Source organism: Xenopus laevis, chromosome 2L, assembly GCF_017654675.1.
Source record: "Xenopus laevis strain J_2021 chromosome 2L, Xenopus_laevis_v10.1, whole genome shotgun sequence".
NCBI lineage: Eukaryota > Metazoa > Chordata > Amphibia > Anura > Pipidae > Xenopus > Xenopus laevis.
The window spans coordinates 7,318,236-7,345,919 of NC_054373.1; the positions used below are offsets into that span (position 1 = coordinate 7,318,236).

Genomic DNA, 27,684 nt, shown 5'->3' on the forward strand with positions numbered 1-27,684 from the left:
GGGGTGGCATCTCTGCCCACTGCTTGGGTTGTGAGCTGCCTTGCCTCCCACTTACTGGGCAGGCTTCTCTCTGATAGGCTGCAGCAGGGCACTGAGTAATAAAGGTGCCTCCATTTATTGATTTCCCTACTCTGCATCAGTTCTAAAAATGCCTAGTTCCCCTTTAACAACTTGATATCAGTATGTCCCATAGAGGGAGACATTAAGGTTGGGATGGGGATTTCACAGTTAGTAAAGAGGAACCCGCTCCTCCCACGTTCACTGTGACTCCAAATGTCACTTGCTGACTGCCACTTCCTCCACTCACTCTGGATTTTCCTTACAAAACTCAGGAGCCAAATCTCTCCGCTCTCAGTTTCACCAACGCCGCCACCCCGACTGGACTTGTCTTCCACCCCCGGCACCCCCAGGCACACCTACCCCCCATCCAGGACCACAGTAAGTACAGCAAATGAGTTTATATTCAAGTGCACGGGGGAGGGGTAGTTGGGCCTCTAGAAAAAATCAGAGAGATTGTCATTATACAAATATATCGTTAGCGTTTGGCACCCAGATAACTCTGATGATTGTGCCAAGGGGGAAGGTGGGGAAATAACAGGCACTATTGTTATCTGGGGGTGCTGGGAGTTATAGTACAACAGACATTCTCATGTTGGGCCCCCAACCTTATTTTATTGATCAGGGCCCTGTCTTGAGTAGAACTATAGAGGTAACCAGTGTTATCCCCCTGTACCCCTCTGCCTCAATGTTGTACCCCAGGCTTTCCCCAGCCAATTGCTGAGCTTCATTCTGAGGCCTCTCAATAGTAATAAAGCTCCATATAATAAGGCGTTTGAGTCTTTTGTTTCCTTTCTTTGCAAAACAAAACATCAGCCTTCCCTTGTTTTTATCCTTTTGAACTGTGATTTGAGATGAAATATTGATAAAAAGAGGAACAGCAACAAACTCCCAGCAGAGATTCGGATAATGAGATTAACCCTGGAGTGCCCTTTGCTTACTAATAACACTGGCACCATAAGGGCATATATATATATATATATATATATATATATATATATATATATATATATATATATTTCTTTCCTCCTCTGAGCTCATGGAACCTGAAGAGGCCAGCTATGCAAATTTCTGCTTGTCAGGGAGGAGGAAATCTGTTTTGTTTTGTACACAGTTAAAGGGATTTATTGTGATTGCAGTTATGTGATACCAAGCCAGAGCTCAGATAATAATGTTAATAGTAATGGAAAACGTCCTACTTTTATTACTAGTGGTATAGGAAAAGGGAAAATATGAAATATTATCTAGTCCAACGCCTCCATGTCACAGTGTAATGTAACTCCAGTAACTGCACCAAGAGGCGAGGCTTGCAGTTGGTCAGTGCTTCGGCCAATGGAAATCTTTCTAATAAAGAGAGAGATGCAATATTTCAGGAACCTCATCTGTGGCCCCTGTCTTCTGGAAAGATATAAAAAACAAAAATTGGCTACAAACACTTCTATATATTGGGTCAATGCATGAGAGACCTCTAGTGGCCAAAAAAGGCATAAAACATCAAACCACAAAATGACATTGATAGTTAAAAAAACAAATGTATTTTCCCATATTAAAATCCATTAGACCCAAGAAAAAAAAAAGCCTAACGCATTTCATGCTTACACCGCACTTACAGGCATCCTGATAACTAAGTATGTCGTTTTGTGTTTTCTGGAAACAAATGCCCCATGTATTTCATGCTGAGTTTTTGATGATGATGTGAAAGTTTAGGAAAAGGGGTGGTTGGTTCACCTTTACTTTAAGTATGTTATAGAATGGCGAATTCTGAACAATTGTTTTTATTTTTTTGTAGCTTTTGAATTATTTGCCTTCTTCTTCTGACTCTTTCCAGATTTCAAATGGAGGTCACTGACCCCATCTAAAAAACAAATACTCTGTAAGGCTACAAATGTATTGTTACTGCTGCTTTTTATTACTCATCTTTCTATTCAGGCCTCTCCTATTCATATTCCAGTCTCTTATTTAAATCAATACATGGTTGCTAGGGGAATTTCTACCCTAGCAACCAGACGGCTGAAATTGCAAACTGGAGAGCTGCTGAATAAAAAGCTCAAAAACCACAAATAATAAAAAATAAAAACCAATGGCAAATTATCTCAGAGTATCCCTCTCTACATCATACTAACAGTTAACTCAAAGTTAACTCAAAGGTGAACAACTCCTTTAATTAGACCAGAATAAGATTTTAGAATTCCAATCCTGCAATGTATCAGCAGGAGACGCTACAAGGGCCTGAATAAATATAAAAGCATCAGGTGGGAAGGAGCTGTGGCTTCTCTTTATTTCCTCATCTGAAGATGAACAGTTCCCTGACTCACATGGGACAAATAAAATAGTCAAACCTGCCTGATTGATACACCAGCTGAAATCCACATTGGTGCATATTTGTCAGTATAAACCTACTAAATAACCAGATTTAGCACTCGCTCCTTGTCACCCCAGCTGCTCCTTTTTAGCACCTACAAGTCCCAATTCATTTCCAGGTGCACTGACAGCTTCCCAATCTTATAAGTAAATGATCCCATATGGCTGAGTTCAGTCCACTGCCTCTGGCACTGCAACAATAAATTACAGGGGTTCAGCCAATATGTTGGGGTAAATCAACCTTAGGAACAAAAACAAAGATGATAATAATGAAGCAGCAAGTAAAAAAATACAAAAAGTTTATTAGGACATGGCCTGATGCATTTCGTGCCTGTTAGGGGCACTTACTCATAGGCTGATAAGTAAGCCCATGAGCAAGTGCCCCAATAGGCACGAAACGCGTCAGCCCATGTCCTAATATGTCCTACTAAACTTTTTGTATTTTTTTACTTGCTGCTTTATTATTATTTTTTGGAGGAACTCACATCTTTGTTTTTGTTCGTAAGGTTGATTTACCCCAACATATTGGCTGATCCCCCGTAATTCATTGTTGCAGTGCCAGTGCAGTTTTCAAATTATTTGCCTTCTTTTTCTGACTCTTTCCAGCTTTCAAATGGAGGTCACTGACCCCCAACTAACAAACAAATGATCTGTAATGCTACAGATGTATTGTTATTGCTACTTTTTATTAATCCTGTTTCTGACGCGTTTCGTAATAAGGACATTTAAGGACTTGGTCTGACGCATTTCATGCCTGTTGGGGGGCACTTACTTATAGGCTTACTTATCAGCCTATGAGTAAGTGCCCCAACAGGCATAAAATGCGTCAGGCCATGTCCTTATATGTCCTAATAAACTTTTTACTTACTTGCTGCTTTATTATTATTTTTTGGAGGAACTCACATTTTTGTTTTTGTTCCTATGTGTATGCACCCTTGGACTGGGGTGAACTGTGAGTATGTCCTCCACTTTATATTCTGTTTTTTGAAACTGCAATTATTTCAGTAGTGCTACATGAGCTGGATGCACCATTTCTTTTTGTAGTTAAATCAACCTCAAGACAAGGCCCATGTGGCGTCTGAGCAATCTCTGCAGAAGCGCAGGCTGAACATTTCCTATTCATATAAAAGGGGAAAAACTGAATTGTATTAATCACCAGGAGAGGATCCTGCAATACTCGTTCTTATGATGTAATATAGGGAATGATGAACCCCCTGTTGTACCCCATGACCATAAAAAGATAGGGGCTATGTTTTTATATGGGTCCATTACTTGTCGTTCCACTTGTCTGGGGGCCCAGTTACCCCAATTTTAAAGCTTAAAGTCAGATAATTAAAAAAAGTATAAAAATGAAAAAATGAAGACCAATTGAAAAGCTGCTTCAAATTAGCCATTCTCTAACATAACACTAAGGGGCAGATTTATCAAGAGTCAAATTTCGAGGTGATGGGAGTTTTTTTTTAAAAACTCCCATCACCTCGAAATACGAATAAAAAAAAGAGCAACCGAAATTTATTAAAAAATAGAATTTTTTGAATTCGGATCATATTCGATCGAATTCGAATCAAAGTATTTTCCAAAAAAAAAAACCACACCAAATGATTCCAAATAGGTTCTAGGAGGTCCCCCCCATAGGCTAAAACAGCAATTTGGCAAGTTTTAGGTGGCGAATAGTTGAAGTCTAATTTTTTAAAGAGGCAGTACATGATATATTTCGATATTCTAATTTTCGAATATTTTTTAAATTCAATTCAAATTTTGGCAATTCCCTAGTCTAAAAGTACCATGAAATTTGAATTTAAAAATTAAAATTTTCACTTCGACCCTTGATAAATCTGCCCCTAAAAGTGTACTTAAAGGTGAACACACTCTTTTAAAGCTCCCAATAACTACAACACGTTTATTCCTAGAGTTATGTGTATACACTGTATCATTGTTCATTGTTGTTCCAATAGAATCTCAACTTAATTGCACAATGAAAGAAAATGTCATTCTTAGGCACGTCTCAATATCCATTCATTAAATATTTTCTGTAGGTTTAAAGTTATTCATAGATACAGTTACTAATGTCAACCCCAAAAATAACTTTTTACCTAATAAAAGAAAACATAATTCTAAGCAACGCTGCAATAATCATTTATTACAAATGCTCCATGGTTTTTTAGTAGTGAGGGGCGATTAAATTCACCAGGTTGCGAATTCGCGGCACATGTCCGCGTTTCGCCGCCGCCAAATGAATTCGCAAAACTCCCGTGAAAATTCGGCAACGTCAAAAAAATTTGGACCCGCGTTTGAAAAGTCACTCGCGTCAAAACCATCATGCGTCAACACTATTCAGACGCCCATTGACTTTAAAACTGGCATCAAAATTTACGCAAATTGACTTCGAGTATGGCTCATTTTTCGCCGTTTCCTGAATTTCGCTGGAAATTCGCAAATTTTTCAGCAAAGCAAAACGGGAGAAATTGGCCCATCACTATTTTTCAGTTCTTTGTATATGTATTGCCATTGAAAACAGTGTCTGTCCCTTTCTATTCTCTGCACTGGTGGTTCAGACTGTTGATACAATGTAAGACAAGGCAGCTGATTAACAGATCTGTCTTTGCTGGGGAACTTAAAGACTTTTGCAACATTGTTTAAAAAGGAACAACCAGAAGTTAAGCAAATGTTACAAATAACTTTAAAAGCGCTGAATTCCTGTAATGAATATATATTAGAACACTGCTTAGAATTATGTTTTCTTTTATTAGGAACATTTTTATTTTGTGGTTGACTTGCCCTTTAATGATGGAAGCCTCAGTTTCGATTGGTCTTTTTTAATTCAAATTTTGAAGTTTTTTGCAATTCAAATTTCGACCCTTGATCAATCTGCCCTTTAGTATGATGTAGAGAGGGATATTCTGAGAAAATTTGCAATTGGTTTTCATTTTTTATTATTGGTGGTTTCTGAGTTATTTGGATTTTTATCCAGCAGCTCTCCAGTTTGCCGTTTTAGTAATCTGGTCGCGAGGGTACAAATGACTTTAGATAAGTAATAAAAAGTAGCAATAAGAATTGATAAAGTGAAGCCTTACAGAGCATGTGTTTTTAGAAGGGGTCAGTGACCCACCTTTGAAAGCTGGAAAGAGTCAGAAGAAGAAGGCAAATAATTAACAAACTATAAAAAATAAACAATGAAGACCAATTGAAAAGTTACTTAGACATGGCAATTCTATAGCATAGTAAAAGTTAACTTAAAGGTGAAGCAGACCTTCCACTGAAAACTGTTTCCTGGGAGTAATATTTGGGAAGTCTTTGCTGAATTAATTTTTCTTTGTGTTTACAAAAACAAAAGTGTTAAAATCTAGTAAATCAGACAAGTTTGGGCAGAAATTCAGTATTGCAGGGACACCCCCCCTTACCCACAAGCCCCTTTTGTCATTTGGAAACTACCCCTGGGATATTCCCAACAGGGCTTGTCCCTGCGCAGAGCAGATGAGCGGCCAGAGCTTTCCCTAACCACCGGCTCATGCTGATTCCGAGTTCCACTTCAAGGTAAAGATTACATTGCCTGGGCTATTTATTTATCATGGTGGATACAGTGGGGGATATATAATGATATATGTGGGGTATGGGACCCATTACCCGGAAACCAGTTATCCAGAAAGCTCCAAATTATGGGAAAGCTGTTTCCCATAGACTCCAGTTTATCCAAATAATCCAAACTGATTTCCTTTTTCTGTGTAATAATAAAACAGTATCTTGTACTTGATCCCAACTAAGATATAATTAATCCTTATTGGAAGCAAAACCAGCCTATTGGGTTTATTTAATGTATATATGATTTTCTAGTAGATGGACGATATTAAGATCCAACTTGTGGAAAGATCCATTATCCAGAAGACCACAGGTCCTGAGCATTCTGGATAACAGGTCCCATACTTGTATACACTGTAAATATACAGGGATGGGGTCGATTACCCAGAAACCTGTTATCCACAAAGCTCCGAATTATGGAAAGGCTGTCTTCCATAGACTCCATTATAATCAAATAATCCAAAATGTTTTAAATGATTTCCTTTTTCTGTGTAATAATAAAACAGTAACTTGTATTTGATCCCAACTAAGATATAATTAATCCTTATTGGAAGCAAAACCAGCCTATTGGGTTTATTTCATGTTTACATGATTTTCTAGTAGATGTACGATATTAAGATCCAACTTGTGTAAAGATCCATTATCCAGAAGACCCTAGGTTCTGAGCATTCTGGATAACAGGTCTCATACGTGTATATACTGTAAATATACAGGTATGGGATCCATTGCCCAGAAACCTGTTATCCTGAAAGCCCTGAATTCCATTATAATCAAATAATCCAAAATGTTTTAAATGATTTTCTTTTTCTGTGTAATAATAAAACAGTCGCTTGTACTTGATCCCAACTAAGATATAATTAATCCTTATTGGATTCATACCCAGCCTATTGGCTTTATTTAATGTTTACTTGATTTTCTAGTAGACTTAATGTGTGAAGATCCAAATTACAGAAAGATCTGTTATCCAGAAACCCATTATCCATAATGCTCCGAATTAAGGGAAGGCCTTCTCCCATAGATTCCATTTTATCCGAATAATCCACATTTTTAAAAATGATTTCCTTTTTCTGTGTAATAATAAAACAGTAACTTGTACTTGATCCCAACTAAGATATAATTAATCCTTATATATATATACAGTGCATATATTTATATTTAGTAGGATATAGACAGATGTAGGTGAGATTTAGGGGCTGACTGAGAGGCAGGGATGTTTGTTTATGAAAATATCTTATTTCTGTAGTTTAGGGGCCTCAAATGATTATATTGTGGGGCCCACCGCTGCTGTTGGCTCATATAAACAAATAAATGTACATGTAATATACAAATATATTCTATATAAGCAAAAGTAAGCAGGTTTTGGCTCTGGTTTAGCTTTCTATTAGTACAGACGCTGGGCAGGACTCGCTTCCCGTTTCTAATCCAAATTGCAGATTTTGGGTTTTCAGACAGGAGGTGACGGCTGCCAGGAAAATCCTCCTTCTCTGTAATGAACCTTCTCCCAGATATCCCTGCCCAGTGGCACAATAATAGCACAAGAGCAATACATTGTCTACATTATTATTGCTTGGTCTGTACCTTTAAAGGCGTGGATCACCTTTAATCTAAACGTAAGTTATGGCTCATTTTAAGAAACTTTTCAATTGGTCTGCGTTATTTATTTTTTATTGATTTTAAATTATTTGCCTCCCTCTGACTCTTTCCAGCTTTCAAATGGGGGTCACTGACCCCCTATAAAAAAAATGCTCTGTAAGGCTACACATTTAATGTTATTGTTAATTTGAATTACTCATCTTTCTATTCAGGCCTCTCCTATTCATATTCCAGTCTCTTATTCAAATCAATGCATGGTTGCTAGGGGAATTTGAAACCCTGTAAACCAGATGGCTGAAATTGCAAACCGAAGAGCTGCTGAATAAAAAGCTAAATAACTCAAAGAACACAAATAATAAAAAAATGAAAAACAATTGCAAATTGTCTCAGAATATCCCTCTCTGCATTTTATTTAAAGGAGAACTCTCCATTTAAAGGATAAGTAAACCTTTAAAATAAGCGAATGTAAAATTAATGAGGGGGCTATTCTAAGCACTCTTGCAATGTACATTAATTAATATTTTTTTTAATTCCAAGATATTAAAGGAAACATGTACTATTAATATGAATGAATTGTGTTACAACAGCGCCGCCTGCTGGTCAGTTTCCCACCAGTCTGACCAGCAAGTAGTCAAGGAAGTTGTCAGGAGAAAGAGGCTGCTCTGATGTTCTTCTGCTTAGGAAAGATGTGAGAAAGGTTTCTAATTTTATTCCTAAACAGAAGAACATCAGCCTCTTTCTTTCTCCTGACAACTTCCTTGACTACTTGCTGGTCAGACTGGTGGGAAACTGACCAGCAGGTGGCGCTGTTGTAACACAATTCATTCATATTAACAGCACATGTATTCCTTAGTATCTTGGAATTAAAAATAAATAAATATTTTACATTCACTTATTTTAAAGGTTTACTTATCCTTTAAAGCAAAGGCATGTGGGTTGATTTTGGGTGTTTTATCCAGTAGGGCACCTGAGAAGCCGTTCAGTCCACCTCACTGCCAATCACTGGCACAATATACTGGAATTTCCCACTGTTCTTCCCGATGTGATCAGGGAAATATTAGGGAGAGACTAAAAATAACTGGATCAATAGATCACATTGTGACTAATAGGCTGTAGCAATGATAACCTTTATAGGGGATTAACCTCATGTTTGCTGAACAAATATCAAACACAGAGTTGAACCCTCTGATTTATGAATGTGTCTCTTGTATATACAGAGCTGGTAGCGCTGACTGTCTGGGGACTGAACGAAAACTGAAAGAAGGCAGCTGACTATAAAATGTTATTTCCAAGCATTAAAGGGGAACTACAGCGAAAATGAAAATTTTATATAAGCTTCAGCATACTGAAATATAAAACTTTCTAAATACAAACAAATATTCTGCATTGTTTCTGAAATAATCAAGTTTATCTTCACTATTCCTCTCTCAGCATCTGATTCTCTTCATTCTCTCTTCATGCAGCAGTTGGGTGTCAGATATTCATTGACAGTTAGATCCAATATATCTTATAGGGGGGTTTCCTTTCCTAGAAGATGTCGGACTGGGACACCAGGGCCCACCCAAAAACCTTAGACCAGGGGCCCACTCTCAGTACTATTATTCTTCCTCTCCTCACTCAACCTCTATTCTCCTAGTCTCTTTTCTTTACATACTATACTCTATTATTCCATCTATTTAGTCTCTTTGTTCTCATAGAAAAGGGAATGGCCATGAAATAGGCCAAATGTTTAGAAGCAGGAGGGCCACTGACACCTGGGCCCACTGGGAGTTTTCCTGGTATCCCGGTGGGCCAGTCCGACACTGATTTCAGAAACAATACAGAATATTTAATTGATTGTATTTAAAAGGTTTCTTGTTTCAGTATGATGAAGCTTATATTACATTTACATTAGTTCCCCTTATTGTGGTTTAAATGGAAGTTCCACATAATCACATTGGAGTGAAATTCTGCAGCTCACTAGTAAATTATCTTCAGGAAACAACCATCCTCTTTTGCCAGTGGAAACACTCTATGTAGATATAAAGTAGAATCGCTCTGTCTTCCTCTATAAAGTAGGGAATGGAGGGGCGGGGCATAATTTTGGGTGATAATCATGGGGGGGGGTCTAGTCTTAAAGGAAATTTTAGCGTCGCTTAGGGAATTTGCCCCTATGACTGCTCACACACACATATTTAAATAGAAATACAAGGAAGGCAAGGAATGCTCTGGGCACTCAATACATTTTTCTTTGACTCTGTACTTTCTAAGAAAATTAATATGGTACAGGTATGGGACCTGTTATCCAGAATTCTTGGCCATACCTCCCCAGGGGAAAGTTTCTGTTATTTTTATGTTATAACAGTTTTGCTAATGAAGGTGAATTGCCCTTTAAAGCTGCAGTTTCCGCAAGAGATCTGCTTATCTTAAATAGTTACAATAGTACCTTTGCTTTTCTTAAATTGTTACAATTGTATCTAAGTTCACCTGCCATGTATTCTGGGCTCTCTGCCAAAAGCCAATTAAGTTTTAAAAACTTTGTATCTTTTTCTGGCTGTTCAGTGCAGGAGATCAAAGAGAAAGTCGGGACATTTCAGTAAAATCCAGGACTGCGGGTTGAGCTGTCAAAATCGGGACAAATGGGAGGTATACTTGGGACCTGGGTTTTCCGGATAAGGTGTCTTTCGGTAAATTTGGAACTTCATGCCTTCAAGAGATACTCACACTAGAAAATAATCTTTTTTTTTTTCCTATAATAATATTGTCTTTGAATGCTATTTATAATTTTGCTATATAAGTATTTTCCAGATGCTTTTACATTACCTGTCTGATGCCCCATGTTCCTGTATGAGGGGGCTGCCATATTTGTGCAGCAGGAGTCCGTTAGTATTAGAAACTGTAACTAGCAGGCTGAGATGGGACAGTCAGGTTGGCAAAACAGTCAGGTTTAGAAACTTCAACTAACAATTACTTACAAAAACAGAACTATCAGTGAAAAGCAATCAACACGACCTATAGGTAACATTTAGGGGCCATTCAACCATTCGATAGTCGAAGTACTGTCTCTTTAAGAAAAAACTTCGACCCCCTAGTTCAAATATCAAAGACATGCACAGTTTCTCGCTTAAAAACATTTATTGGTGCATATAAACCACAAAAAATAACATATCAATATTCAATTCACACACACCACAAAGCAGTGTCTCCCCCCCAGTCTGCCTACCTGTTGTTAGCCACACCCTCCTGACGCGTTTCGCGCTATTGGGCGCTTCATCAGAGGAGGACCCCCTAGTTCACCATCTAAAAGCTACCGAACTCAATGTTAGCCTATGGGGACCTTCGTTCGATCGAAGGATTTAATCGTTCGATCGAAGGATTATTCCTTCGATTGTACGATCGAACTATTTGCGCTAAAATCCTTTGACTTCGATATTCGAAGTCGAAGGATTTTAATTCCCAGTCGAATATCGGGGGTTAATTAACCCTCGAAATTCGACCCATGATGAATTTGCCCCTAAATGTAAATTAATATATTGAAAAGAAAATTTTTAGTGTCAGTATCACTTTAAGTCTACTAGAAAATCATGTAAACATTCAGGGGCAGATTTATTAAGGTTCAGATGGTAAATTCGAATTAGAATTTGAGTAGAATTTCCGGTCAAAAGCTCACAAATTCGGAGTGGGGAATAAAAACCAAACTCAAATTCGAGAGTGTTACACGATTTGTGCCACCTATAGGCACTTAATCATAGGCTGAAATACACAAATATACGCACAGCATTTAAGGGAGCAGCACACCAGCAGATTCGGGGAGATTTAGTCGCCTGGCGACTAATCGCCTCTTCTGTGGGACGACAATCTCCCCGAACTCTGCTATAATGAGAAAACGCCAGCGCCAATGCACTCGAGGCGCTTCGAAGTCGCCTGAAGTTGCCTCACAAGGAAACTTTGGGCGACTTCGGAAATTGAAGCGCCGCGAGTGCATTGCATAGACATTTTTGTTGTATTTACAAATCTTTATGCATCATGTTCACACAAAATATGTAAATTACATAAGTAGAATAAAGTTCTGAGCATCACTATAGAAACGAATCCTGACATTCAAGTATAACAAGTTGATTCTGTTTGGCGATTATTGAAGAAGAAGATCCACTTGTTTCTTTTCTTAATCTTTCAGCCGCCACATCGGCCCCTCTGAGACTTGGAAATAAATTGGAATCAGTCTTTCTTTACCCATAACTGAAAAATAAACGAGCGACCTATTTGAAAAATCAGAAATTTTTTTGCCGTTGCTGTAGTACCTTTTCATAAGTAATATTATTCATGTGTTCCCGTATTCTGTCTTTAAGTGCTCGATTAGTTTGATCCACATTTAGTGATGGGCGAATTTGTCCTGTTTCGCCACGAATTCTGTGAATTTCCTGCAAAATTCGCGAAACTGGCAAAAAATTTGCAAAACGTCGATCTTGAAGCCGGCGACAATTCGTTAAAGTTGATGCTGGCGCCCATTAAACTCAATGGGCATCCGTTAATCGTCGCCAACGTCAAAATTGGCGCCAGTGTCAGAACCACTGCAAACTCACAAATTTATTTGCCTGCGGCGAAACGCGCACTACTCGCATTCTGTTTGTTATTTTTAGCACAGGTAATAAGATATATAGCTAGGGATGCACCGAATCCACTATTTTGGATTCGGCCGAACCCCCGAATCCTCTGCGAAAAATTCGTCCGAATACTGAACTGAATCTGAACCCTAATTTGCATATGCAAATTAAGCGTGGGAAGGGAAAAACTTTTTTATTTCCTTGTTTTGTGACAAAAATTCATGCGATTTGCCTCCCCGCCCCTAATTTGCATATGTAAATTATTATTTGGATTCGGTTCGGCCGGGCAGAAGGATTCGGCCAAATCCGAATCCTGCTGAAAAAGGCTGAATCCTGGCCAAATCCTGGATTAGGGTGCATCCCTATATATAACCAATTTAGAGTTACAGTTAATGCATTGCTTAATGCTAGAAATTGTGATAGTATAAGATTAATTTAATTTGTTTGCTGTGTTTATATATTTGCAAGTAACACAACAATTGGATCCACATTTATACAGGACTATAGAACTCAACCATGTGCTGTTTCTTTTTTAGTTGCCTCAAGACTAGGAGATAATTTATCACTTAAAGGGATTCTTTCTATGGTTTACTTTTTATTTCTAAATTGGATTGTCTACATTACAAATAATTCACTCCATAATTCACTCCATAATCCACTCTACCATTTAAAATGTTATTCATGAACCAACAAATGTATGTTTTTTAGCTGTAATATTGGTGTGGAATCTGTTCTCTGAAAACATATGAAATCTCTGGTCAGAAAGAGAGAGGCAGAATTTTTAAAACAATGTTTTATTATTATTAATATATTATTAATATATTGTCTGTTTATTAAACTTTAAGGTATAATTCAAAAACCATAAATATTACTAACAGAATTGTCTCCTAAAATAAATGACTGCATAATAATAATAATAATAATAATAATTCATTTCTAAAATGAACCACCCCTTTATCTGGTGGCATTTTAATATTATTTGCTTTATTTTTCATGATAATGATAATTTATATCTGTAGGTTTTTCTCTCTATTTTTTTGCTGTTACCTACCACTAGTATATGCAGTTACTGCTGGTTTTGCTGAAATGCTCCATAACATTCTTTATAGAATTAATAAAAATCTCTGTCCGTTCTATTAACGTCTTTCCCCCCCAGGAATCTGACAATGATGCAGCTCATGAAGGTGTTGCTTTTTCTGGGGCCATTGACAGGTAAGAGGATGTCGCGGATTTGTGTTGACCACAAAGTAAATGAAATAACTGCATTTTACTTTTGCCTCTATTTCTGCAATTTACTAAAAAGGAATTTAAACCCAAATTTTGTGCCAGCTAAATGAGATCATTATGGTGGAGTAATTATGAGGGTCTGGCCACACGGGCAGATTTGGGGAGATTAATCGACAGGCAATTTTGCGGTGACTAATCTCCCCGATCTGCTTTCCGCCGGCTAAAATGTAAATCGCCTGGAGGCAGGCAAACAAAGTGCTTCGTTTTCCGAAGTCGCCCGTAATTGCCTCACGAGTAAACTTCAGGCGACCTCAGAAAACGATGCAATTTGTTTGCCTGCCCCCAGGCAACTTACGTTTTAGCTGGCTGAAGGCAGGGGAAGGCAGATCGGGAGATTAGTCGCAGCGAAAAAGAGGAGATTTCATGGGCCTGTAGTTGGGGGTTACATAATAAGTTGCGACTCAGGAGTCAGATACCATCAGACAAGACATATCACTTGCTGGGCTACCCCAAGATTCTTTCCCAGAGAAACACAGACATACAGCCGATGCTCAGAATGTATGACACTATTTTGGTAGGAGACACTTGGTTTAGGACCACCAATGCTATTAAAATGCCTCCCTTTATCTGCCTATTTTTATCCTTCTACTCCCCCCTATAAATTCTCTTAGGAAAAATTGGATTCTGGTGAACTCATCATCATCATTTATTTATATAGCGCTGTCAAGATACGCATAAGCAATGATCCCAGTGCACATGTCAATTCTTCTTTGGCAACCCAAAACTCTTCATGGTGGACCAACCTAACACTGCGGGGGTTATTTAATAAAATCCAAACTTATCTCATATTTTATTAAAAAAAACACCACGACCAAACTCCCATACCTCATTTTAGCTTATTTATTAATAAAAAAGACTCGATAAAATCGAGCAAACTTCCAAATCGCTCACACTTCTGGCTTTTTCCCAAATCGCTTGAATTTTTCTCCCCCTAAAAAGTCATATTTTCTGGCTAAGCCCAGCATAGACAACAATTTGAAATTTTCCCATGAAGCAAAATGGGACAGATTTGACCGTCACCAGGGACTTAACTACAGGCCAGGGCCCAGGAAGTATAGGGGCCCCATAAGGCCCTAATACATATACAATTTCAATAAATTAGGTCAACCTCCAGACATTATGGTGGCCAGCAGATTTTTGCCCCAAAATTGTCTGAAATTGAGGAAAGTCACCGGAAAGAGTGACGGGAGACAGAGGGGGTACAGAGCCCAAAATCTGGTAATTCCCGACTTCTACACAAGTCAGTCCCATTGCATGCTGGGTATTGTCGTCTTAACTTAAACTTGGTAGTTGGCAAATTGTTAAACAAAAACTACATTACCCAACATGCATTGGGAGCCTTCGCACATTAGGGCAAGAAAAAACTTTGGCTGGGTTCCAAAGCACAAACCAAGCAAATGGCCAAAAAGTTGCCCAAATCGGTACCTTGGCTAGTTTCTTTCAAAACCCACCTGGGCTTTAAATTAGTAGCCCAATTTGGCTGGAAACCCACCAACCTGGCAACCCTGTCCTGGTGTTGGGCCAGTCCAGTCCGACCCTGTGTGTCAAATATATTCCTCGGTGACATGAAATACTGGGGCCACAGTATCCTATATTTCTAATATTGTTACATTATTTAGAGTTTAGAGAGTCAGCGATCGGCCCATTACAGATCTGCTGTTGGGAATTATGAGAGGGATAAAAATATATCATTATACTTACATCTTAAAAAAAATAATAGCCGTATTTTAAGCACATGTCCGAGAGTCAATGGTGATATAATTTCAGTTCATGTCCGTTCTTCTAGCCTGTGCTCAGGATATACCAACGAGCACTATCAATGGAGCAGCCCTTTATGGTGGGACTGTCGAACTGAAGTGCGATCCTTCCATACAAAACCCTGGCATCCAAAAGGAAACATTTTACTGGCAAATGCAAAAGTCTTCTCATGCCGAACCTCTATTTGAAATGAAGGGCAATGTTTCGTTGGCCGAGTACGTTGAGGAGAGGTACAGAAATCGCACCAAGCTGAAGGAAAACTTTGATTTGTACCTGTACAATGTTACCATCGAGGATGAAGGGAAGTACGAGTGCTACATTGCAAAAGAACATGCAAGATGGCAAGATATTGCCCACAAATGTGTGTTCAACTTGAAAGTCAGCGGTAAGTTATCTGAGGTAGTCACCCATAGCAACCAATCCATAGCGACCAATCAGTCCATGCAATGCTACAGATTTGACTGATTTACTTATAGAAACGCTAAATGCAAAATGAGCTGCTATTCACAAAGGTACTTGCTTTCATATAGAACATACATGTAACGGGGCCGATTCATGAAGCTCGAGTGAAGGATTCGAAGTAAAAAAACTTAGAATTTCGAAGTGTTTTTTGGGCTACTTCGACCATCGAATGGGCTACTTCGACCTTCGACTTCGAATCGAAGGATTCGAAGTAAAAATCGTTCGACTATTCGACCATTCGATAGTCGAAGTACTGCCTCTTTAAAAAAAACTTCGACCCCCTACTTCATCAGCTAAAAGCTACCGAAGTCAATGTTAGCCTATGGGGAAGGTCCCCATAGGCTTGCCTAAGTTTTTTTGATCGAAGGATATTCCTTCAATCGTTGGATTTAAATCCTTCGATCGTTCGATTGCAGCATTTGCGCTAAATCCTTCGACTTCGATATTCGAAGTCGAAGGATTTTAGTTCCTAGTCGAATATCGAGGGTTAATTAACCCTCGATATTCGACTCTTGATGAATCGGCCCCGTAATGTGCACCAAAGGCCAATGCACTGGACCACTTGATCCTAATTAACTGCACACAAGGGAACCCTGAAACTACTAGTTGCCTGGCAAACACTGCCACCATCAGTAATCACAGAGCCTTTCCCAGGGTGCCCCAATTATTAATTCCCCATTTACCTATGCCCCCTGTATTTACTAAAGGGGGAAGTGGCCGTCACTAGCAAAAATTTGCCAGAAATCCCATCCGCAAGGACATTGCTAATTTACTAACAGGTGTAGAGGACTGTTTTACAAAATGTTACCTCTTTCACCAGCTTAGACTTGGTGAACTGATAAGATGAAGCTTCAACCCGACTCAATCTTATGTCAGTGACATCATATTCTGTATGCCGGAAAGCCATAAATGCTCTAGAAAACACTGGCGTTTTTTCATATTTTAAAGCAGGATTGCCTTCAAAAGTCCTAACTATTAAAGATTTTTGTTTTAACATTTTTCTCAACCATTTGAGGGGCATGTCACATTTGTTTTAGGGTGGACTCATGTCTAGGGCAATAGCGGATCTCTTTTGTCTTTATTTAGCTTCCTTGGATATTTGTAATAATAAGAGGCCACTTCAAGCATTTGCACCAACATCTCTAATAAAGACGTATATATGTGACCTATATGTACCCACCCCTATTCAAACTGACCTAATTGTAAGAGTACTTACGCAGTTTCTCTAGGTGGAATTGAACGCTAGCGATAGTTCGATATGAAACTAGCGAAACGTTGGCATTGTTCAGCTACAGAGACACAACTTCTCATTTTAGTGAATTAGCGTAGTGGAAGCGAATTTGCACCTTAAAGGGATACTGTCATGGGAAAAACACATTTTTTTTCAAAATGAATCAGTTAATAGTGCTGCTCCAGCAGAATTTTGCACTGAAATCCATTTCTCAAAAGAGTGAACAGATTTTTTTATATTCAATTTTGAAATCTGACATGGGGCTAGACATATTGTCAATTTCCCATCTGCCCCAAGTCATGTGACTTGTGCTCTGATAAACTTCAATCACTCTTTACTGCTGTACTGCAAGTTGGAGTGATATCACCCTCTCCCTTTCCCCCCCCCAGCAGCCAAACAAAAGAACAATGGGAAGGTAACCAGATAGCAGCTCCCTAACACAAGATAACAGCTGCCTGGTAGATCTAAGAATAAAACTCAATAGTAAAAACCCATGTCCCACTGAGACACATTCAGTTACATTGAGAAGGAAAAATAACAGCCTGTCAGAAAGCATTTCTCTCCTAAAGTGCAGGCACAAGTCACATTACCAGGGGCAGCTGGGAAATTTACAAAATGTCTAGCCCCATGTCAGATTTCAAAATTGAATATAAAAAAATCAGTTTGCTCTTTTGAGAAATGGATTTCAGTGCAGAATTCTGCTGGAGTAGCACTATTAACTGATGTGTTTTGAAAAAAACATGTTTTCCGATGACAGGATCCCTTTAAGAAGTGACACAAAATGTGGGGGAACCTTTTGAGGCAAAAATCAGCCCTTTTAGCGAATCTGCCCCCATGAGTGAAGGTAGACCCCATACAAACGTGCTTTCTGCACAAACCCCTCACTGGCATGTTACAGAAAATTGTAATACTTCATGTCTTGATGACTAGGGACAGTTTTATCAGGTGCCAATCCATCAGTATGTTTTTGGTGAGGAACAACTCACACACATAATAAGGAGAATATACAAACACCAAGTTGATTGTGTCCTGGTTGGGATTGAACCCAAGCCCCCCTCTTGGCAAGGCAGATATGCTACTGAACATACAATGCTGCAGTTTCTATCATGGGCACCATAGTAGGGTGCTATCTACAAGCGCTTTGCATGTTCTCCCCATGTCTTTGCAGGTTTCCTCTAGTTTACTTGGCTCCTGATGAAACTGACCTTTCACATGGGCTTTGGTGGGTATGGATATAGTTTGCATGGAACTGGGTGTAATTTGGGTTGATCTGGGTGTAGTTAGAATGATTGTGAGAGTAGCCAATAAAACCTTTGTGTATTAGTTTGAGTTCTAACCATAAAACTATTTATTTTTCCAGCTAACTTTTCTCCTACTGAATCTCATTCCCCTCCAATACACAACATGACACGGGGAGAAAACAAAACGCTGGAATGTTCTTTAGCAGGTGGTTATCCCAAGCCAAGTGGATTGACATGGACAGTGGTCAACAGCGGTGGAACCTTTACAATGAAGGAGAATGTCAATATTTCTGAAGATGCCCAGACCAAATTATACAACATTTCCAGCACTTTGTCTGTCCTGGTAGATGGAAATACCACCATTTTCTGTTCTATTCTGCAGGGAGATGAAAACAGTGATATCTATAATTTCAGCATCCTAGTAGGTATGTCGGGGATATTCCAGTTAGGGGGTTGGTTTGTTTCTTTAGAGCTATAGAACCAGGGAAGTCCCATGATAAAATGTATGAACATGACTATTTCTGAAGAAATTGCACCGGAATTCTGTAATGCTGGAAATAGTGCTGCCGGCACTGAGCCCCACATTTCTTTAATTAGCCAAAGTAGGGGGATAGTAGGTAGAGCAGTAAGAAAAGACACTTTTGTATCCAAGTACACTTGTGGTATTAACTTTTTTCACATTCAGTCAAGATATCACTCATGTCTTTCAGCAAGGACATTCTGTAGCCTGCATTGTGATACCACCTTACCAAGGAAAGAGGTCCACTGCACTTGCCTATTATCAAGGTCATTATGGCAAAAATGGGCCAGTGCAGAGGACTAACAGTTGAAAATTGTTCATTGAGCAACACACATCCATCTTCTTCTGTCTTTAAATTTCCCGGGGCAAACACATGCGCAGTTGAACGAAATAGGCGACTTTTTATTTAAAGTTCGACTTTTCCTTCTACTGCACATGCTCAGCCTCATGAAGACAGAGGAAGACGGAAGAAGATCGCTCTGTGGTGCTCACTGGTATAACCCTGGGCTGGTGCAGTTTTCTGCTGATAGGAGCACCGGCCTGTGGTTTCAGCTAAGTCAATACAATCACTTGGGGGTGCCTAACATTTGGCACCCCCAGGTGCAACAAGCCTTTCCTTCTCCTTTAAGGCTTTCACCAGTTTCAAGTGAACTCCCCAGTCTTTTAAACTGACCAACCAGCAGTGGGGTTGTGGGTTGTTTTGGGAGCAACACATCTGTTGAGGGTTTATTAATTCAGCAGTGTAATTTGTTATTACCAGGTGTTAAAAATGAAATATTATGGCAGGATGATTTAGAAAGGGCTCCAGTCCTCATACAGCTCCTTGTCTCTTCATTCAGCAGCAGAAAACAACCAATCTACAAAGGCCCCACCTACAGACACGAAGAAACCTGTTGTGGAAGTCTCCATATACATAGCCTCTGGATTAGTTCTACTATTTTTACTAGTGACCTTAATTGCGATTTTTCTAAAGAAAAGGAGAAAGAGAGCCTGTTGTACAGGTAAGATGTTTTCAAATGTCATTTGCCATCAAATCCATGTACAAATAAAAGCTATGTATGTCAATTAAGGAAAGAAATATACGCCCCCAAGTGAAGTCTGTATTTGGGCTGTTCCTCAGATTGAGCCTGGTCAGCTCACTGCCCTGATGGCTGATATCTCGCCCCAGACCTGAAAGATGGTGACAATAGCCTCTTCTTACTGTATAACCTCCCTTTGACCCAGTTTTAATTTCACATTCAGTTTATGGGATAGAATATATGTGTCAGCATAGAGTTTCCTGGGGAAGAAGAAGATATGAGAGCTAGGATAGTCCCAGCAGGGATGTATTTGTCATGTGACCCCCTAGTGTTGAGTAAATGAGGCATATTCTTTTATACACTCAAGAAGGAAGGAGAATGTAGAAGAACCCTTTGGTTGGAGGCTCCAGTGAAGAGTTTCTTCTAGCTTGACCAAGGAGTGTGAATGGGATGGTGTATTGGGTTGTATTAGGAAGCCATACATTTTTAGACTCAGGATAAAGGTGTTTATCAAAATTGCTCAAAAGGTGGTCTATAAAGCCTATTATTTTAAATGTGTGTGAGTAACCCCAGAGCTAGAGTAATTTGCTTTCCTTGAGTATCTTGAGTCCATTGTGGTTCCTCTATTTGCCCATTTGTAGTTGTTATCAACCTTTATTGACTGTCTGAGAGCATCTGTCTCCTATTTTGAATGGTTTTACACCACAACAGACAGTGCACACCATCCTCCACTTTATAGGAAGGGTGACTTTACTGCATGGGGAGTCAGCAATGTTGTCTTCTTCTTCTAGAGGAACCCATAAAGGACATCAGAAGATTAAAACAGCATTGCGTATAAATGCTGGAACCGAGGCTGGTTCCTTTTCTCCAAGTTAATTGTCAGAAGAAGAAGTTCAGTCTTGTTTTAATTCCGGCTTAGCAAATTTTGAGCCTTTGAGCTGAGTGAAAATACAGCCAGCCAAGGAAAGTAGAGGAAAGTACGGGGAATTTCATGGCCCATTGGACTTTGTGGACTCCATAGACTATAGATCAGCACCGAGAATTCCCATAGTATTGCAGCAGTAATCAGTGTAGAACTATAGACACGGGACAGCCAGCCCTCCAGCTGTTATAAAACTATAACCCCTTGCAGCTTCTACTAATTTTAACAGATGTATAAAACTGCAAACCACTATATAGTATCCCGGTCCTCAAGGCTTGTCTAAAAATTGTATATATTAGACTAATGTAATAACAGGTTCAATGTCTGCACCAAAAATACCAATCATGGTTGCATGGCCTGGTGCACTGCTGATTCTGCATCCAAAGGTGCCACGTAAGTAAGAGGATTTTTTTCATTCAATACACTACATTGGTATATCAAAGCTCATTATCCTTATAATATTCAGTTTGGAGTTTATGTTGTGATGACATATTACTATTATTAATAGTAATAATAATAAATTAACTGACAACAAGGTTGTGTAACGTATATGTCTTGTGCACAGAGGCCTGTAATGGCCACACTCCTGTACGGCAGGCAGAGGAAAACACAGAGGAGGCCCCACACCAGTAAGTATCATTTTGAATTAAATATTAAGTATTTGAAATCATTCAGCCAGTTACTGAGGGGCATCAGTCTATGAAGAACATGGGAATAGAATAAATCAAAAGTACCAAACCAGGTGACTGCAATAGCTGCTGCTTAAAAAAAATGATGGTACCACAGAAGCCTTATGGGATATGAGCATCGCCAAAAAGTAATTATGGGTTACGTTTCTGACCCACCAGTGGTAGTACAGTCAACTAAGTCTTTTTAGATCTTCATCTTTGGTTTCTTGACTAAGGCGCATCTACAGCTATGGATTATCTTGTTGCTAGGATCCCCCTAACCCTAGTAACTAGAAAGGGTCATGATATAAAGACTCATGATAAACCTGTCATCTGGTTTTTGGAGTTGCTGGCTTAAAAACAATAGTTTTAGAGTCAGCAAGTCACCAAGTAGAGTCATCAAGTAGAGATGCAACAAATCCATAACTTTTGGATTCAACTGAAAAGCGAATCCTCCACAAATGATTTGGCCAAATCGCAAATTGTGAAACCATAATCTGCAAATTAACTTTGAGAAGATTTCTTTGGAAATAGCATCATCTGTGAACAAAAAAAAATGTTACTTTCCATTGTCTCTAGTATGGGGTCCCCAAACTTTTTTACCCGGGAGCAACATTCAGAGATGGAGAGCAATGCAAGCGTGAAAAATGGTGGAAAAAAAAAAAGTGCTTGTGGGCTGACAGCCTACAAGAGGCTTTGGTTTGGCAGTTCACCTAGTTTTTATGCAATTAAAACTTGCCTCCAAGCCAAGAATTCAAAAATAGGCACCTGCTTTGAGGGCATCACTGAAACGTTGATGTTTGGTGGCTGAATAAAAGGGGATAATCCCCGACTGCACTAATCGGTGTGTGTGCGGATCCGTTTCTTTTACATGTTACCTGCTTTGAGGCCACTGGGAGCCACATTCAAGGGGTTGGTGAGCAAAATGTTCCCCATGTTGGGGATCACTAGTCTAGAGCTTTAAACTTAAGGGTTTGGATTTGGTTTGACTAACAACTAAAAATTCAGCTGAATACAAATCCTTCAAAAAGGTGTTAGAATTTGTCTGAATCACAGGCATTTTCTGGATTGAGTTAATCTTTGGTACTTAGCACAATGTAGTAGGGACAGCCCCTGAAGCTTGCTCATTCTTTATTGGTATTTCCCTACACAAAACTTAATTTAACAGGAAAAGCCCCAGAATTCTGCTTATAGCCTGTACCACAATTAATTTCTTATCCAACCTTGATTTTTATTTTTTTCTAATATTTTTAATATTTATTTTTTATAATTTGTCCTTCAAAGCAAATTGCGATTGAGCAAAGGATGGAACATGCCAGATAATCTAACTGTATTTTATGTTATCTCTTTTTTTATAATTCAGGGAGGAAATCATTGAGCTTGTCGATGAAGGCCACCGGAATGGATCATGATGCTCTCCTACCTTGTAAAGTCCTTGTGTATCCCAGGTTCTGACTGTGTATCAGAACCCTGCAATAGAGTGGATAACTCCCCAGCAATATCTTCTTAAGGAACTGAAATTTACTGCACTAGGCTGTTCTTGAAATTATAAATATAGCATTTCTTAAGAAACGTATCGCATAGCAGAGAAATGAAATCACACCAGAAAAAAACAAAAAACAAACCAAGAATTCAGCTTTATGAAACCAACGTATTGTTAGGATCCATTTCAAGATTTCAAAAAAAGAAGATGGGTTGTGAAGTTTCAAGTTTCAACATTAAAAAAGGATTTTTTTTTTTACAAGAGATGTTGGTACGGTCCAGTTCCCGTAATGAAAATGAAGAACATCATTGTTGTATTGGGCACCAGAAACTCTCAGCAAAACTAGAAGATGACGTGTAGATAAGTTTGCTAAAGAGAACTATGAAGACATCTTACAGAACATTGCTGGAATGTCTCAGGGATCACATTATTCGTTAACTATCCAGACACTATTAACTCAGTTCTCAAAATTGCGTGGGATGACCAGGGGCATCAGCTATGGATTTAAATGCCCTCATCCTGATTTACCATGTGGTGGTGGTAAATGTCTCTCCTAGATTATCAAAGTCAGTTGAAACGCTCCATTTTCCTATTTAATTATACTTATTAGAGGCAAAAATTAATGGTCATAATTCATCTCGTTTTCATATGGACTGTTACCTGACTCTTCCAAGTTGACTAGTCATGCATCCGATGATCACAACCCTATAGATACTTCAAAGGAGATAATAATACAACATAGGGTCCATGAGGAACTATAAGTTGTGGTCAGACAGCTTGAGCTTGACTAAAGCATGACACCTTCTTAGAAACCACTTCTTCTGAAAATACAAAGGGAAATTGGAACAAATTGAAAAAATTAACCAACACCAGGAGACTATGCAAAAGACTTGAGTCTATCAAGGGGTTTGTCCTTGAGAGAAAAAGGATCAGTAAAATGTGCCAATTTAACTTTCTCTTGATTATGACACCCATCACATTCAAGCACCAACTGATTTATTGCTTGCTATGATACAGCCTAAACAACTCCATACTGGGACTGTAGGTGACCATTATTTTTATGTTAGAACAAAGATGTTCAACCTGGTGGCCTTCTGAACTTTCAGCTGTTAGGCGGCCAAAAATTGTAGTCCATGAATTTTCACTTGATACTGGATAACCGCAGGTTGCACAGCCCATCAAAGCTGATGCATAATGCACTTTACTGCTATAAACACATGGTACAGTTCTTCAAAGCCATGAACATTACTCTAATTAAAGTAAATGTAGACTCTCAACACAAATTAATATAACATTCATCGAAGTGCACTTCGAAGCATTTTTAAAATTTACATTTTGGGGTTTTTTGAAAATTTTTGATATATAAAATTTTTTACACTACTAATATAATGAAACCAGCATTTGCTTAGTAGTTCTTCTGACCCACCTGAGAGTCAGGAGAAAATATAAGGAGAAAAAGAAGAGCAACGTCTTCTGATATTGCTCTACTTACAATAGAGTAGAGAAGAGTCAACTGACCTTTAGTGGCGTATTTATTAGCACCGGAGAAGATGTTGTCCATAGACCGATGTTTCAGATGTTTCAGACCCCACTGGGCCCTTTTTCAATCCTGAAAAATGGCCCAGTGGGGTCCGAAACGTTGCCTGCCTTACATTTTGGAGGGCTAAATAAATTTTTCTAACTTGTAGGTGACTGTTGAGATCTAATTGCTGATTGGTTGCTATGGACAACATTTTCTCCAGTGCTAATAAACGTATAAGCGAGCACCTATCACTATCACAACGGATGTTTATCACACCTGTATGGGTAAGAGCACTCTAATTTTTTGTTGCATCGTTACCTACAAGTTAGAAGACAAGAGCAAAGATCTGTTTGGTTGTTATGGACAACACCAATGGTGATTTTTGTCTCCTGTTAATAAATAGGCCCTTATTATTTCAAAGTAGTGCAACATCGGAAGGCTCTTCTTCATGTGAAATGTTCTCCAAACTCCCCACTGGTGGGTCAGAAGATCTGTCCAGTGTCAACGACACTGTTGTTTCAAGTTCATTAGCTTAGCAGTTTAAAAATTACTAATTTGAAGATCTGAACAGTTATGCAAATTTTAGGCACTTTTTTAAGGGGTTCTACTTACTTTAAGTTATTATTCTATTTAATTCAGATGGCTTTGGTAGCTTTGGCTTATCTCATTTTTATTTTTCAGAGTATAATTTTCTATTTTTTTGTTTCGTAAAAATTATTTTATAGTGTATATTAGGTCATGTTTTAAAGTGTATTTTAAATTTTTTCTGATTTTTTTTATTTGCACCTTGCTATTTTTAATCATGTAAGTAAGTTAATCATGAGTAGGAACTCATGCATCATCTCAGGGGTCAGGGTAGTTTCTGTTCTGCCTCTAAAACACAAGTTCAAGTACTGTAAGATTTGCTCTGGTTCCTGTTTATCCACTTTCTTGATGTAAGGGGCCCGTACTACTCATACTAACTAATGTGATACATTTAGTAGAAACAGGAGAATAGGGTAGGAGAAGGGCTGCGGTTAATTCAGATGATAATCACAAGGCCATTTCAGAATAACCAAGCCCAGTTGGGTAATTTTTTACAAAAAAAGGGGGAGCACCTACTATGCTTCCTTTGTACGTCGTTTGGTTATATCTTGTTTGTAAACATTCTGGGGAATTCTGTGGAATCTGAAATGTATACATTCAATAGATAAGAGATTTCTACAATTAAAAGAAAAACATTCATAGAATATATTAAGATCCTCTTATAATGGAATTATTTTTTTCAAAACTTTTTTTAATAGACACATATTTATAGGTGTTTCATTTTAAATAAACTTATTTTAAAGTCTAGTTAATTGAAGAACAGAAAATACTTTTTTTAAATTAAAAAAATAATTGTTCAAAGGGCTAAGAAAAAAAAGAAGAAAATATTTATTCAAACGTTTTCGTTTTTATATTCAGTACTTGCACATGGTGTGGACGATAGTAGAATCGGTGACACATAGAAAGGTGTCAAAACATCCCTTGTGCCTTTAACCTGAAGGTTTATAAGAAAATGTACTATTTTTCTATTTAAATTATTTTGACTATTTATACAAATCTAATTTTAGACAAAAAAAAGTTTTTGTTCATAAAGAAATTCAACTGATCTTTTAACCAAAGTTTGGATCGAATTTCTTCAGCACCCAAAGCTATGAAACCTGCCACCACGAATCAAATCTATGTTAGAGAATGAATTGTATTGATATTTTAGTTAAAAAGGAGGTAATAAATATGAGGAAATGAGAAAAAATTCAAATGAAAAAAAAATGCAATTAAAGTAGATATTTGATAAAAACATGTTTAGAAAATAATTAAGTCCATTAGTTTATAAAGGGAAAAGTTTGAATAATCAGAGGATTTGACCAAAAACGAAAAAAATACAATATTGTATTAATAATGTACAGCATCCTGAATATTGAACTGTAGGCTCTAGTTATCTGCACTATACCCTCTGCTTTTTATACTGATTTCCTTGGAAATTCTTGGAACTGCTATATCTTGGTTTGCTAAAAGTGTGTTTTTTTAAAAACCAGAACTAATATTTTTAGTAACGTTGACTCATTTTTTTTTTATTATTATTGTTACATTTCCTAGAACTGATTTTATGTACAACTAAAGTCTGGATGAGTTATTTATCCAGGTTTTTTGTTTTTTTTTGTAACAGGATATTTGCCCTTTTTGGTAACTGACTTGAGAATAACTGAAAAAATCTGTAATGTGTAATATATATATATATATATATACACACACACACACAGGTATGGGACCTGTTATCCAGAATGCTCGGGACCTGGGGTTTTCTGGATAACGGATCTTTCCGTTATTTGGGTCTTCATGCCTTAAGTCTACTAAATTCATTTAAAACATTAAATAAACCCAATAGGCTGGTTTTGCTTCCAATAAGGATTAATTATATTTTAGTTTGGATTAAATACAAGATACTGTTTTATTATTACAGAGAAAAAGGAAATAATTTTTAAAAATTGGGATTGTTTGGATAAAATGGAGTCTATGGGAGACAGCCATTCCGTAATTCAGAGCTTTCTGGATATCGGGTTTCCGGATAAGGAATCCTATACCTATATATATATATATATATATATATATATATATATATATATATATATATATAGATATATATATATATAGATATATATAGATATAGATATATATGACTCCATTAGAGAGATCACAGATGTTGATGAAGAGTTGTTGGTGTGATGAGCATGAGAAGCCATGGGTGACCCAGCCCCTCATTTTCTATCAACATGTTCTAAATCTTATTTTTGGGCAATGACAGATGATATATTTCCCAGTCACTGTAAAATATTGGCTTTGCACTCTTGTAATACAGGTATGCGATCCTTTATCCAGAAACCGGTTATCCAGAAAGCTCAGAATTATGGGATGGTCATCTCCCCATAGACTCCATTTTATCCAAATAATCCACATTTTTGAAAATGATTTCCTTGTACTTGATCCCAACTTAATCCTTATTGGAAGCAACACCAGCCCATTGGGTTTATTAAAGATTTACATGATTTTCTAGTAGACTTAAGGTATGAAGATCCAAATTACTGAAAGATCTATTATCCGGAAAACCCCAGGTTCTGAGAATTCTGGATAACAGGTCCGGTACCTGTACTCCCTTTAAACCTTTCTAAAAAAAGGATAGGAGCACTGGTACAAAACGATAAATGTCATCAATAGATCCATTCCAGAATGTTGTCCATTATTTATTTATCCCCAAATTGTGATTCCTGATACTCAGGGTAAATCCAATATTTGTTTATGTCTCTAAGAGAACACATGTTGCCTTTCTGTATTATTTTACAGACGCTATTGCCAGTGTTAGTTATGAATCCTCAGTGTAGCTG

The 27,684-nt window shown here is 38.0% G+C and overlaps 1 protein-coding gene across 2 annotated transcripts; it reads left to right on the top strand.

Annotated features, from left to right (window-relative positions):
* Positions 1 to 246: 246 nt before the first annotated feature.
* On the top strand, positions 247 to 26,596 carry cd86.L (T-lymphocyte activation antigen CD86 L homeolog). Of its 2 annotated transcripts, none has more exons than XM_041581433.1 (7): positions 247 to 438; positions 13,327 to 13,382; positions 15,244 to 15,600; positions 18,269 to 18,574; positions 19,512 to 19,670; positions 21,176 to 21,239; positions 22,642 to 26,596. In XM_041581433.1, exons 2-7 carry the CDS (start codon positions 13,337 to 13,339, stop codon positions 22,688 to 22,690), a joined length of 981 nt encoding a protein of 326 aa, XP_041437367.1. In that variant the 5' UTR covers positions 247 to 438; positions 13,327 to 13,336; the 3' UTR covers positions 22,691 to 26,596. The 2 variants fall into 2 exon arrangements, with proteins under 2 accessions (XP_041437367.1, XP_041437368.1); XM_041581434.1 differs by having other exon boundaries at positions 249 to 438; positions 19,509 to 19,670.
* Positions 26,597 to 27,684: the final 1,088 nt, after the last annotated feature.